General features: G+C 37.4%; 1 protein-coding gene across 1 annotated transcript; it reads right to left on the bottom strand.

The window, feature by feature from the left end:
- Positions 1-11,736: 11,736 nt before the first annotated feature.
- Positions 11,737-13,540, bottom strand: lpar4 (lysophosphatidic acid receptor 4). The gene has a single exon (XM_073819935.1). It carries the CDS (start codon positions 13,357-13,359, stop codon positions 12,298-12,300), a length of 1,062 nt encoding a protein of 353 aa, XP_073676036.1. The 5' UTR covers positions 13,360-13,540; the 3' UTR covers positions 11,737-12,297.
- Positions 13,541-14,153: the final 613 nt, after the last annotated feature.

The following is a 14,153-nucleotide window of genomic DNA, read 5'->3' as shown; positions in this document are numbered from 1 at the left end:
AACTCGGGAGCAGGTTTATTTCATGTAAACAGGATTTAGGCTGCGCTCCTGGCGGGTTATGATTGGTTGAAATGGCGAGGTCACATCTGATTGGTTAAATGAGCATGACTGACGCGGACTGACTCACGTGGGAAAAGAAAAGTATCTTGCAAGAAAGTGTATATATAATACACTACCGTTAAAAAGTTTGGGGTCAGTACATTTTTTTTTTTTTTAAGAAATTAATACTTTTATTCACCAAGGATGTATTAAGTTAATAATTAAAAATGTATTAAAAGTTAATAATAAATAATTTACATTGTTTTATATATATATATATATATATATATATATAGAATAAACACTGTACTTTTTAAACTTGTTATTCATGAAAGAATCCTGGGGGGGAAAAAATCACAGGTTCCAAAAAATATTTGGCAGCACAACTGTTATCCAACATTGATCATTCTAATAATAAATCAGCATATTAGAATGATTTCTGAAGGATCGTGTGACACTTAAGACTGGAGTAACAGCTGATAAAAATTCAGCTTTTCATCACAGGAATAAATTCTATTTTAAAGTATGTTAAAATTAATTAAAAAAAACATTATTTTATATTGTAAAAACATTTTGCAATATTACTGTTTTTTCTGTATTTTTAATCAAATAAATGCAGTCTTGATGAGCATAAGAGACTTCTTTAAAGACTATTACAAATCTTACTGACCCCAAACTTTTGAACGGTAATGCTTTTCCAGCCTTTGCAGTGTTCCCTTGCGTTTCAATTAAACTCTGAAACTCCTGAAATCCCTCAATCAAGAGTTCTTGCTCTGCTGCAGAAAAATACTGAGCACGCTCCTTCGTCATGTTCGCCGACCAATCAAATAGTTGCCGATCAATGTTTCTACTATCGATACGTAGCCCCTTTTAAGCCACCCAGTGATCTCAAATAACTTCATCCAGCTATACTAATCATCAACAACAGGTACGTTCGGAGAACCGGAATAGCGAGCTCATAGTTAGCGCGATGATTTGATCTTGGATGTGTCATTTGATCTTGGATGTAGTAAGCGAGGTACGAAGAACGGACCCCTGGTATTCCACCCTGCCTGTTTTGACCATGATCTGTCTAATAAAGCTCACACTTGGATCTATCAATGCTGTCGTTGAGTCCCCATTACATAGGTGAAATGGAGCTTTTCGAAACTTTGAATCAGTTAAACCATTGCGTCGCAAAATGATTCACTGTTTCAAAGCAGATCAAATATTGTGAATCATTTGTTTCAGACCGGATTTGATTTAGACTGGAAATTCTTGCATCATGAATCATTTGATTCAGATCAGTCCTGATCTAAATCAAATGATTTGTGATATGTAAAGTTCCAATTGAAGTCAAATGATTTGCGATCTGTGCTCTAAGTCCTCACCTGAAATGATGGTTCACAAATAATTATTCAGATCGGGACTTTAGAGCATGTATTGTAAATCCAGTGTGGGTTCGGGAATCAAATGTTTCAGAACAGGATTTCGGAGCAATTTCACCTCTTTCAGTTTTTTTTTTTTTTTTTTTTACTTAAACACTAGAAAACATCAAACCATAAATGTACAATTATGAAAACAAAACTAAAAAAAAAAAAAGAATGAATGCACAAATACAGTCAGTGGTCTTCCATCTGCTTGCCACCAGAGGTCACCTCATCATTCTATTGACTTTCACACTACACAGACTGTTACACTGAAGGAGGCGGTGGTGGAGAGTGGGGAGCCGGGACATCGATGTTCTCGCAAAGCAAGTGAAACAGCTTTTCATGAGTAGCTCCGGTTGGAACTGATATATGGCTCTTGAACAGTACCTCCAATATTTTTGGCAGAGGCCAATCACTGATGCTGGGGAAAAAGGAGGCTTTGTTTGCCAGACGAGTGCTCTGACAGACAGCAACATTCTCATCAACAATAACTTCCCTTGTTTGGGTTTGTTGTTGTTGAGATTCCTCGATTGATTCGATCCACGGTTCTTTGTCATTGGCATTAGACCACATGATCGCTAAGAGGGTAAGTAACGTCAAAAACACGCTTTGATTGTTAGCAGCATACAGTGGAAGCAGCAAAGCAAGTAGATGAAAGCAGTGTTTAAATAAGGCGCCCTGTTTGTGATTTGCCAATAGAGAGCTTGTGTGTCTAATCAGCTGATGGGGCCAGGTTTGATTCCCTATCAGCTGACAGCAGAGCTTGACTACGAGACTTGCCTGAACTAACGCAGGATGCTTAATTTAAACCTTGCTGCTTCTTCCTTTGTGGCTGGTGATGTTGTTCTGAACCACCACTTGAACAATACACCTGTTCCATTCAAACAAATCTTGATTGTCCACCTGAATTTTCTCAAACTTAAAATCTGAAAAACTTTTGGACATTTACAGTACATAACAGAAATTATGTTTTCCCATGACAATTTTTGACAACTTTCCCCCCAGCTACTCTAAAGGAGATTTTTTACATGTTGTACAGTTTGGGTAACTCTGATCTCATCTGAAATTCATCTGCACTTTCTACCTTTCCTTCTACCCCTTCCACCCTGTTGTTGTTGTTAGGGAAGCAGACGGACAACAGGGTGAGTAACGGTAAGAATGGTTTATTGAAACAGCAGAGAGTGATACGTGGTTCCGGATGGTGGATAGGGTAAGTAATAGAGTTCACTGATGAATAGTTCGTAGATGAAGTCTGTGGATGAGTAATGAAGTTTTTCCCTTGCAGGAACGACGGGAGGAGAACACCAGAATGCCACTCTTGCCGTAGCTAAGGACCAGGAGACTTACGGCACACACACACACACCGTTTGACGAACGGACAGGCTTACGGCTCGCTCGCCTCTGACGACTGGATCTGGACAGAGATGGAAAAGACGTAATACAGGTAAGTAGCAACAGGTAAGTATCTTAGAGTAGCTTTCGCTTTGAGTAGCTTTCGCTGAGAGTAGCTTTCGCTGAGAGTAGCCGTATGAGTCCGCTTCGTATCAACGAGCCCGGACAATGAGTGGTGTGTGTGGTGACTATTTGTAGCAGAGTGGATGATGAGGTGCAGGTGCAGGTGCAGCTAGTTAGAACTCGGGTGATTGTGATCGTTGAGTGATGGATGTGGAAGAACCTGGCCAATCCGTGACAGTTGTCTACTTAGTCCATGTTCATGTCTTCTTACAGTTTGTTGTGTTGAGTGTCTGATTAACCGAGTAGTTATTAGTTTAGGGCCAACTGAAAATACACCATGTTCATTTGATAAAATGACAAATGTTTTGTTTGGACAAATGGTGCATACATTATTGTAATTTATGTGAACCCAATAAAATATGCTACAGTTTCTTTTAAAAAATATTCTTAAAGTATTTAAAGTAATTAACTATTATGGAAACATTTGAGAGCTTTGTGTGCAGTGTTTTGAGGAAATTATGCGCAATTTGTTTAGGACAGGTACAGGGGTGTTTAGATCACTGTGTTAACTGTTTTGAGAACAATGACCTCAATTTGAAGAAACGTTTCAAACTGATTGAGAAAAACTGTAAAGTCAGTGTGAACAGGAAGTTGTGAGTAACTTCAGTATTCCGTTTCACTTAGAAATATATCATGATGGCAGGGCTTGATTTTATCGCATTTCCTCATCATTTCTAGCTCACAGTAGAATTAGAGTTGGAGGGGAGTAGTTAATATTCTGCATAAGCCATCAAACTGAAGGAATGCTTTGGTATGTTTCAGAATCTGAAGAGCATTTGATTAAACAGAAAATCTGATGAGAAGCTGAACCCAGTTAACGCAAAACATTTTTACAACTAATTATTTTGCTTGTAATTAGGTATATGTTGCAGTACAGTGTTTTCAAAACATTTTAGAAACCATATCTACAACTTAAAAATAATGTAACAAAAATAAAACATTTTTTTTTTAAATCATAGCAGACACTAACAGTCAGTGAAGGCCAGAGATTTACATGCCAGGCACTCCCCCGGAAATACAGGCTTAAAAGGCGGCTGGTGTGCCTTTGTCTCTGTGTAAAAGAAGCACTGCTCATTCACCTTTCTCTGCTGCTGGACATTTCAGCAGTCTTAACTGCACAGATAAGTGCAAGGAGTTCCCCTGAGTGTGTAGGCAAAAACCTGGAAAAGGTAATTTCCTCAGATAAAGAGCAAATTCACACTCTCCCCATTACCATTGCACTACTTAATCTGTTGCACTACACTGTACATATCCATTTGTAAATGCACTTTCCATTGCACATATACATTTTGTAAATTTTTGATAAATGTATCTATAAATTTGTAAATTATTATTTGTTAATTCCTGCTTTAGTAATTAGCTACCTGTATATTATATTCATATCAAACATGCAATTCCTGATTATAGTTAATAGCAACCTGTGTTCATCTATTTGTACATTCTAATTGTAGTTAATTATCATCTGTAAATTATGTCCACAATACTTTCATCTGTAAATAATTTCCATGGTTTCATCCTGTACATATCTCCTATAAGTGCACTTATAATTTATAAATTATACCTTTATCCTGCACTTGCTGCTTATTGCACTCCTGGTTAGACCTAAACTGCATTTCGTTACCTTGTACTTGTTCATGTGTAATGACAATAAAGTTGAATCTAATCTAATCTAATCTAAATTCCCATTACAGAGCTATATAGTGGAGAATATGTGAGAATATCACCAAGAAATAACATGACCATGGGTTGAGAATATGACCAATGTTGCGATCACGGCTATCATACCTTTATAAAAGGCTAACGGTGTGTTTCCACTATAGCAACTTTTTCAGTAATATGTGATTTCAGCTCAGTAATCCACCAGTTCCGCAAACACTAGGAAACATATGCCGTAATCTTGCTTTGCCTTCTTTTTTACAGCGATTGGGTGTCACCCGGCATTTTTCGCTTGACATTTGCATAAAGTTGAGGAATGCCCAACCTTTTTGATGCTCTCAGCCGCTCTCAACACTTTCTCCATGCTGCTTTCAATCCCATAATGCACCATGCGAGTTTTTAAGCTTAACTTTCGTATGCTCTTGTATGCTTCCTGTGCTGGTCCTTCTAACTCTGGGTGCAAGGCTTCGGCGATGAGTGCTCAGGGTGATATGGGGAGTTCATTAGGAGAGTCCCCTGACCCTCAAGAGGTTCACCTGAGGGAGAGCTTAATTTCTCTTTTGGGGCTTGTGAAAAAGTAGAGTTGTCTCTCGCAGCATCGGAGGGCAGGTCTTTGTGAGGTAAAAGACTCATCTGGGCTTACTCTAGTGATTGGAAACCAAGGCTTTCTGAAGCGTTTAACAGGTTTAAGCATTTGCGACATCTGGTGGTCAGACTTGTATTCTCCACCATATCTTCCAAATCATAGCAGAGGATTTATGGTTTAAAAAGCATGTAACCAAGCTAAGCTTGAGTCTTTTTGGTGGCATTTCATAAACGTATACTGTACAAACTGTATTCTCTGTCCCCTTACTATACACCTGTTTTTTTTCTTTTTTTATCCAAGGGCTGGTACTGTCATGGCACTGGGGTTAAAATATGGATGCCCATATTCACAGGCATACACCATATGACCACCAGACCATGTGAATAACAAATTCTTAACTGACAATTAATCTTTTTGTGCAAAGTATTGTTTTATTTGTGAATGTAGCCATTTAAGGAATGCTTTAAGACTAAGGACATCTATGAAAATTTCCAGTGTGAAGTTAGACTCAGTAGCATCTTTTAGAAGATCGTGCCCAGACAGTGCTGAATTTCTTTCTGTAAGGACCTTTAGTCTTAAAGCTTTCCTTAAATGGCTACATTCAACAAAATAATGGCTATTCCATTCACCGTCCGCGTTTTGATTTTAGAATACATTCAGTCTACCTGAGGGAAGACGTCTTTCACATGGAAAAAATACATTTAAAACAATTTTTACGTCTAACACATTTTTAAACTTGGATCTCAGTTTATTGAAGTAGAAATCCTAGCACATAGGTGCATCCAAGCACCAACCACTGCATTTTCTGTAACTGAAAAATATTAATTTTCAATTTCATTCATTCGTAGGCTATATGGTTTGCAATAATAGCCTATTTTAGTTCAAAAATTGAAGTGCCATTGTTTTAAAAATATGAAAAAAATGAGCTTTTCATTGATGTTCAGTTGTGCTTTCAAATGTCTTGCCATTTCAATTTCTTGTCATTTGTAATTTCACAGTATTTTCACCTCCAAATTATTACACTACTTATTGTACTTATTGTACATGTATGTAGGACCTACATACATTGCAGATATGCTCACTGAATATAAACCTAACAGGCAACTCAGATCACTAGGATCGAGTCAGTTAGTAATATCAAGAGTTCACACAAATCAAGGGGAATCCGCTTTTAGCTATTATGCCGCCCGCAGTTGGAATCAGCTTCCAGAAGAGATCAGATGTGCTAATACATTAGCCACATTTAAATGCAGACTCAAAACTCATCTGTTCAGTTGTGCATTTATTGACATTTATTGTCTGAACAGATTGCATTATTTTATGTATAATCATTTTTACTGTGTTAATTTTAAATCAATTTTTAAATCATCTTAAATGTTCTTAAATTCTCTGTTTTTATTGTTGTGATTATTATTATACATTTTTATGATATTATGATTTTTTAATTCATTTTATGTACAGCACTTTGAATTACAATTGTGTATGAAATGTGCTATAAATAAACTTGCCTTGTCTACATAAATAGGTTAAGCAAAACAAATGATAGAAAGCGCAAAGGCGACACTAAAAAGGCCTGTTTTAAAAAAAAAGGTTAGTTAGAAAAAAAGCTGTAGAAAAATGTTAATGAATTACAAGGCTGTAAAGAACAGTGCACTATTGCAGACTATACATTTGAAGTTTTTATTACATTATTGTAATAGCTATAGTCACTCATGAACTAAAGTAGGCTAGTCTAAGGCATAAAACTCCAGGGCTGAAAACGAGGCCCACTCTGGCTCTGTTGCTCAATGTGAGAGCCACTGGCCAGGCCACCTTTGTTCTGCATGCTATTTCCATCCTGAAAGTCTGCCAGGCCAAAACATTGTGAGATCTGCACGAGGACAGTTCTGACCCAGAGGTAACGCAAGAATTGCATTCAGTAACTAATTATGCCCTTCAGGCTACAAAGATTATGGCATTTACTAAATTTTCCTTAGGGCTGAACAAATTCAATAAGTTTCCACTTTCCCTGGGCCAAACTCAAACATCCAGTGTCCATAGCCCCTGCAGAATACATACTTTAATGTCTCAATCCTTCCTTAGCAAAAGCCATTTCAGTTTGCCTTCAAGTGTAAGGCATATCAGTACATGGTCCTCCTCTTTGGGTTATGTCTGTCCCCTTGCATCTTTACAAAAGTTGCAGAGGCTGCCAATGCCCACTTAAAGGAGGTGGGCATTCATATCCTCAACTACCTTGATGACTGGCTAACTAGCTAATTCTCATGAGTGACCTAGTCCTTCACCACCTAGCCCGATTGGGAGTAGAGCCACTTCTTCCCGGTGCAGAGCCTCTCTTTTCCCAGTGTGAAGTTATACTCAGTAGCATCTTTTAGAAGATCGTGCCCAGACTAGTGCTGAATTTCCTTCTGTAAGGAGTTTTGAAATAACTGAAATCGTGTGGAGAAGTGATATAGACATGTAATGCGGTCAAGAGCTGCCTGGAACTATGTTCGCTGTGCATTTCCCTGAAAATAATGCACATCATTAGAACATTCGTCAGCCAAACAGATTCAAGCATTCAACGGCCCTGTAGGCCATCCTTCCCTCCCTCGTTCCGCTTCCGCTCCACCACCCTCTTGGGATTTTTACTGTGTGTTTCCTGTTGGTTCTTAGGTGGGGGGCTATGTCACATGTATTGGTTTATTTGCCCCACCTGTCCTCCCTCATTACCTGTCTTGTTTTCTCCCTATTTATTCTCCTTGTGTTTGCAGTCTTGTGCCAGTTTGTTGTCGATTATACCCATGTTGGCTCCGGTCCTGTCTTGTCCTGCCCTGCCTGATCCTGCATTGCCTTGCCTTGCCTTGTAAACATAAAATATTTCTTTCTTTTGTTTGTTTGTTTTATTTTGATTGTTATTTTAAATTATTTATTTTAATCTCACATTTTCATGATTTCATTAATTATTAGCTTTTCATTAAACTCACAAATTTCTTCCAGTTCCTTCATGAACTTTAGTCTGGGAAACCTGAATGTAACATGATGTTTAATGCTCTTCATGTTGGTAATTACAACAGATTGAATATATTTTCTTGCTCTTTCTATTTTTATATCAATATGGTACAAGATTGCCCTATTTAAATCAATGTGATAAAGGAGTTAGGTCAAAAGTAATCTAAAAGAAATCAGTGGTCTGATTATATTATCAGAAATGTGTAATGTAATGGGTTATGTAACTAACTACAATTTTTTTCATGTAATTTGAAATCAGCAACTGATTACAGTTTGTAAATAATCTATCCAGCACTGCAAAAGAAGTATGATCGAACTGACAGTACTCATAAAAGAGTCTGCAAAAACTACTCTGATGGCTTACTACTTCTGCTGGATTCTGAAGTGTGCATACAATGGACACTTTACTATCCCATGAGGGCATGGAAGGATTTATAAATTGCAGTGATGTGACACAACTTTTCTATCGAACCTGTGATATGTTTTTCAGGATTCTTTGATTAATAAAAAAGTTTAAAACAACAGCATTTATTCAAAATATAAATCTTTTCTAACAATATACTGTAAGTCTTTGCTATCACTTTTTAATCAATTTAACACCTTTTACATCCTGGCTGAATAAAAGTATTAATTAACCAGTGCAAATGACTGGTAGTAGTATTAGTAGTAGTAGTAAGAAAAAGGTTTCAGTTATAAGATTACTGTTACCAAAAATAAAAATAACACAAAGTTAACAAGTTAACAGCAACCTAGATCATTTAGAGCAGCTGTGTTATACCCAGTACCACAGGGCCTAGCCGTCTGCATGAAACATGAACTAGTGTTGATGTGATGATTAAAACTTTGTGTATATATAGTAATAATACATGTGGTAGTGGTTACTTTAATTAACCAAAGAAGAAGAAAACAATAGAAATGATGTCAAAATAATGTAGTAAAATCTCTCCTTTGTTAAAATGTTTTTATTTATATAATAACTTTTATTATAATAACATTATTATTTATATATAATGGCATTTTTTATATAGAATATTTACAATGTCATTATTATATACAAATATAACATACTTATGTGCGCTTAATATAACACGCACACTCAAGAAATAAAGTTCACTATTTTCTTAATGCATACTATAGATTTTATTGTGAGCAATTAATGTGTGCATTGTTAAAAAATTAAACATTGTACGGTCACAAAACAGGCATGTAAAAGTAAAGCAAACAAAACCCCTTTATAATTATTTTGCGTCTTTTTCCCCTAATCCAGTGAAGGTTACGTGCCAATATGCGCCTGTAACAACATATTTAAGAGTATTAAGGCAGCTCTCAAGACCTGCACACAAGCCTGTTTGAGTCTGAGACAATGGACCCATTGCTGCAGTCATAATAAGCATTTGGTCAAGTAAATGCAAGACCAGAGGATTTTCCAAGCCTTCACATAAGACCCAGTTTCTGATATCCCACAAGCTTTTGTGCAAGTCACTGTAGATTCTGAAATTGAGAATATAGTCACTAAATATATAATAGAAATAATGTTTTTTTAATTTATTTTATGTTCAAAATAATATATGTTCGAAGTAATAACTTTTACAATAACAAAGTAATAAATTTGTGTGTGAGGAGTGTATGATAGATAGCAGAGATAGCAATGCATCCAAATGCTATCAGAGATGAATGAGATTAAGAATCCTGCAGCAGGCTGAATGTATAATGTCTGAGAAATCTGTTGAAAGTGCCTAGATTCATGGGAAGTTCTCTTGTACAAAATGTGAAACACAGAGACACCAGTTACCATAGTCAAATGTGTTCTGGGAACCAGAGCTCTGACACCAGAAACAATTAAAAATCATTAATTAAAGCTAATGGTGGAATTGCTAAAATTGTTATTCACGGCAGTCTGAATAATGAATGATGCCTGTTTTAAAAGGGTGTGTGAACTCGCAAGATGATGTTAGACACCAAAAGCTGCACAGTTCACATCCCTGCAATATGCAATGATGAGATACATAATAGACATTACCATCATTTATTTGTTGGTGTCCAGAGGATAGCACAGGAAAACTGGAATAGTGGTTGGAGTAGGCCTGAAAAAGAGAGCTGTGACACTGGCATAGACTTTTGTTGGAATGTTGAAGTGACAGTGTCATTTGGCCATATTACAGTGTTTCCCAAACACACCCGCAAATAACAATTAACTACACACTTTGCCTCAATAAACTCCCAATTTTCTACTTAATAGATTAAGTTATGGTATGGGGTAGAATTAAAGGGTTCTAAAATATGGTCATGCAGAATAAGGAAGGACTTGCTTTGGCTTGCTGACTGTAGGCTATAACACGTAACGGCACATTTGTGTACATCAGCTTTGAATGAACACAGACAGTGAAAAGCATGACACAAATAAAAATTACTTGAGAATCATTACTTCAATCTTCTAATCTTTATTTACACAAAATGCCACATAGAGTTCATGCAGAATACAACATTTTGTCCACATGCCTTAAAAAAAGAGGTAACACTTTATAATAGGTAACACTTATTCACTATTAACTACGACTTTTCCCTCAATAAATTCCTAATTTGCTCCTTATTAATAGCTAGGAAGGTAGTTGTTAGGTTTAGGTATTGGGTAGGATTAGGGATGTAGAATAAAGTCATGTAGAATAAGGCATTAATATGTGCTTACTAATAAATGCCCAATATTCTAGTAATATGCATGCTAATAAGTCGTAGTTAATAGTGAATAAGTGTTACCTATTCTAAAGTGTAACCAAAAAAAGATTACACAATTTCAGTGACGCAATGTGTAAGGCAGTTAATTCTCAGCAGTGCCTCATGTGATGCTATAGTGGACAGTAATGTAAACAGTCTTCTGGTACAGTCAGTCAGTTTAAAGAGAATCTTTCAGGGCAAATTAATTACAGAGTTGACATGCTCATAACTACCTGAATAGTAACACAACTAGTTTGGACATTTTTAGAAATCCAGGGACACTAAGATTTGATACAGCCACAGTAACGCAAGATTAGATGCTTTGGCTGTGCATTGGCTTCTGCTGGTCCATACCTGCATATAGTAGTATTTTTCTGCTCTTAGTGTGTCTTGCTAAAAGTCCTCACCAGTTTTAAAAGTACCTTATTTTTAGTTTTACAGCAAATGAATATTGTATTCTGTAGCTTGAACCACCAACTTTCTGTTCCAATTTTGTCAATATATGCATATAGTATTAAGTAGAATTAAGTAAGTGTGTAATTAAGATTTATCATTTAAAATCTTATCAATTAAAAAAAATATATTTAGAAAGCAAAATTTACACATATAAAGTCATATTAACATTATTTTTGGAGAAAACACTCACACATACTTTCAAAAGGTGGTTTAACTGGGTAAGAATACAATACAATACAATAAAAATACAAATGGTATGGTAATAATTAAGCAATAAGGTACGAGAGGCCGTGCTGTATCGTGAATAAATCACGGCTGAAGGGCGTTGTTTACCCCTTCAGCCGTGATTTATTCATGATACAGCACGGCCTCAAGTACCTTATTGCTTTTATAAAACGGTTACCACACAATAAAAATATTAAAATCAAAAATATATATTAATTTATATATATTAAGTTGTATGTTTTCATAAAGTAAAATCATTAACTGCCTTCCGCTGTAAAAAGTAGTCCCTAACTGCTGCAGCTGTGTTTACGTTGCTAAGGGTGGTTGCTAAGGGGGTTCAATGATACACAAAACCGTTGAGTGAAGCGGTCGTAGCAGTGCTGTATCATGAATACCACACAGCTGCTGACCAATCAGAATTGAGGAACTAACCGTTTTATAATGATTGATAAAATACAGTGATGAGTGACTCTTAGCTCACTGGCACGCCTGTGTAAACACTAACTGCCTTTAGTGAATCCAAAACTAGTCAACGCAAACTAATGGACAGAAAAGAATAAAATAATAGACAATTTTTGTTTTAAACATAGATGTTCCATGCACGTGTTTCAGTGAGAAAGTCCAAATTCCAGTCATTTTTTTAATGCTATATCCTGAGACTAGAACTCATAGATATTCTTTTGACTGTAGTCCTGGAACTATGTATTCCTTTCAGAACTGGGTCTCACTGGCTTGATCTTTTCCATTTCTGGTCAGTATGTGGAGCTCAGCTGCATGTGTGTCAGTATTCTCCTTGCTAATTACAGGACATTCGCTCTGCTGCATGTTTTCCTGCATTGCCTGACACTTCCCAGTTGTCAGTGATTTCTGAAAGGACTCAGAGGTAAAGTAATAGACTACTGGGTCAAAGCAGCAGTTGAATGTTGCAATGCAAAGTGTTATGGGATACAGGGTTCGTGCAAGCCTCTCCACCCAGCAGCTCACAAGTGCTCGAATGCGCACCATGGCATATATAATTAAAACAGAATTGTAAGGGACAAAACAGACAATAAATATGGCCAGATGTACTACAATCATACGCAGAACACGCTCCTTGTTGGTGCCGGTCTGACATAGAGTAGCAGGTCTACGTAAAGTCCTTAGCACCATAGAAGAGCAGGCTAGATTGATCATCAATGGGATGAGAAAACCCACCACTTCAATGAAGATGGTGATCTTGGACAAATATGTCTTCCATGTTTTCTTGGAGAATCCCTCGAAGCAGGTGGTGCTAGCTTTGGACTGGTTGGTGGAAGAGAAGAATGTGACTGACATGCCCCCTCCAAGTATCAACAACCAGATGATAGCGCACACGATACCAGCATTGCGGCGGGTACGGATGGAGAGTGAGCGGAAGGGGTAAACAATAGCCAGGAAGCGATCCACGCTGATGCATGTCAGGAACAGCATGCTGCCATAGATATTGGTGATGAAGGCTCCTCCAGAGATCTTACACAAGGTGTCACCAAATGGCCAGTGGCGATTCACGTTATAAAAGATCTTGAAAGGAAGCGTAAACACAAACACCAAGTCTGATAAAGCTAGATTGGTCATGAAAAGCGTGGTCTCGTTACGCATTTTAATGCGACAGCAGAAGACAAACAGTGAAGCGCAGTTCGTGACCAGTCCCAGAACAAATGCAACACTGTACACCACACCATATAGGTTGTACTTGAAGGAGTCATCGATGCCACAGTTCTCCATCCCAGTCTCATTAAGAACAAGACTGGCCATTATAGCACTCGAAGCGGAAGATGTCCTTCTGTTTCCAGTTAATTCCCAACACTCAGCTCTTCATGATCCGTCTTTCCCATCATCTATGCAGTTTCACAAAGCTTCATCAGATGTTCACAACTTCTGCTTCGAAAGCACAGTCAGCTACCTTTGTCTAGGTACAGCAATGGGCAAATCTGTAGTTTCCTGCATGGGGAATGACAATAGGAAAATAAGTTAGATCTGTTTTTCACGAACCCGTCTTGAAGAGCCCTCCCCGCTACACATTTTGATCATCTCCTCCGTCTAACACACGCGATTGAGTTTATCAGCTGAGAACGGAGGATGTGGGATGAGAGAGACCGAGTTAGAAGGTTTGCACTCATATATACCTGGTTCTCTGAAAATGTGGACTGAAATGCAATGAATGGGCATTTGAGATAAAGTTCATTTCTGACACTGAGAAATGGCAATACATATAAAAAATGTATCTCCGACTTAATTGTTTAAATGTTATTTTAGAGTTTTGATATCTTTGTGTAACTAACAGATCACTTACTGTATCATATTGTATATGTTATAATGGTTATCCCTTACATTTGACTAGGTTGGGTATGTGCATATTCACTTACGCCGGTTTCACACTGCACGCGTAAGCAGGACGTAAGCAGCGCGTATTTTTTTCGGTGCCCATGTTAACAGATTATATCATTCACACCGCACGCAGGAATGGCGCGGCAGAGCGTAGCAGGAGCGGAGCAGAAGCGGAGCAGAAGCGGAGCAGAAGCGTCAGTGGCGCAATCGTTTTGGCGCCG

Source organism: Garra rufa, chromosome 16, assembly GCF_049309525.1.
Source record: "Garra rufa chromosome 16, GarRuf1.0, whole genome shotgun sequence".
NCBI classification, from domain to species: domain Eukaryota; kingdom Metazoa; phylum Chordata; class Actinopteri; order Cypriniformes; family Cyprinidae; genus Garra; species Garra rufa.
This window is presented reverse-complemented; position numbering and strand designations above follow the sequence as displayed.

Coding starts and splice junctions, on each gene's coding strand:
- lpar4 (XM_073819935.1), bottom strand. CDS start 13,359: ATGGCCAGTCTTGTTCTTAATGAGACTGGGATGGAGAACTGTGGCATC.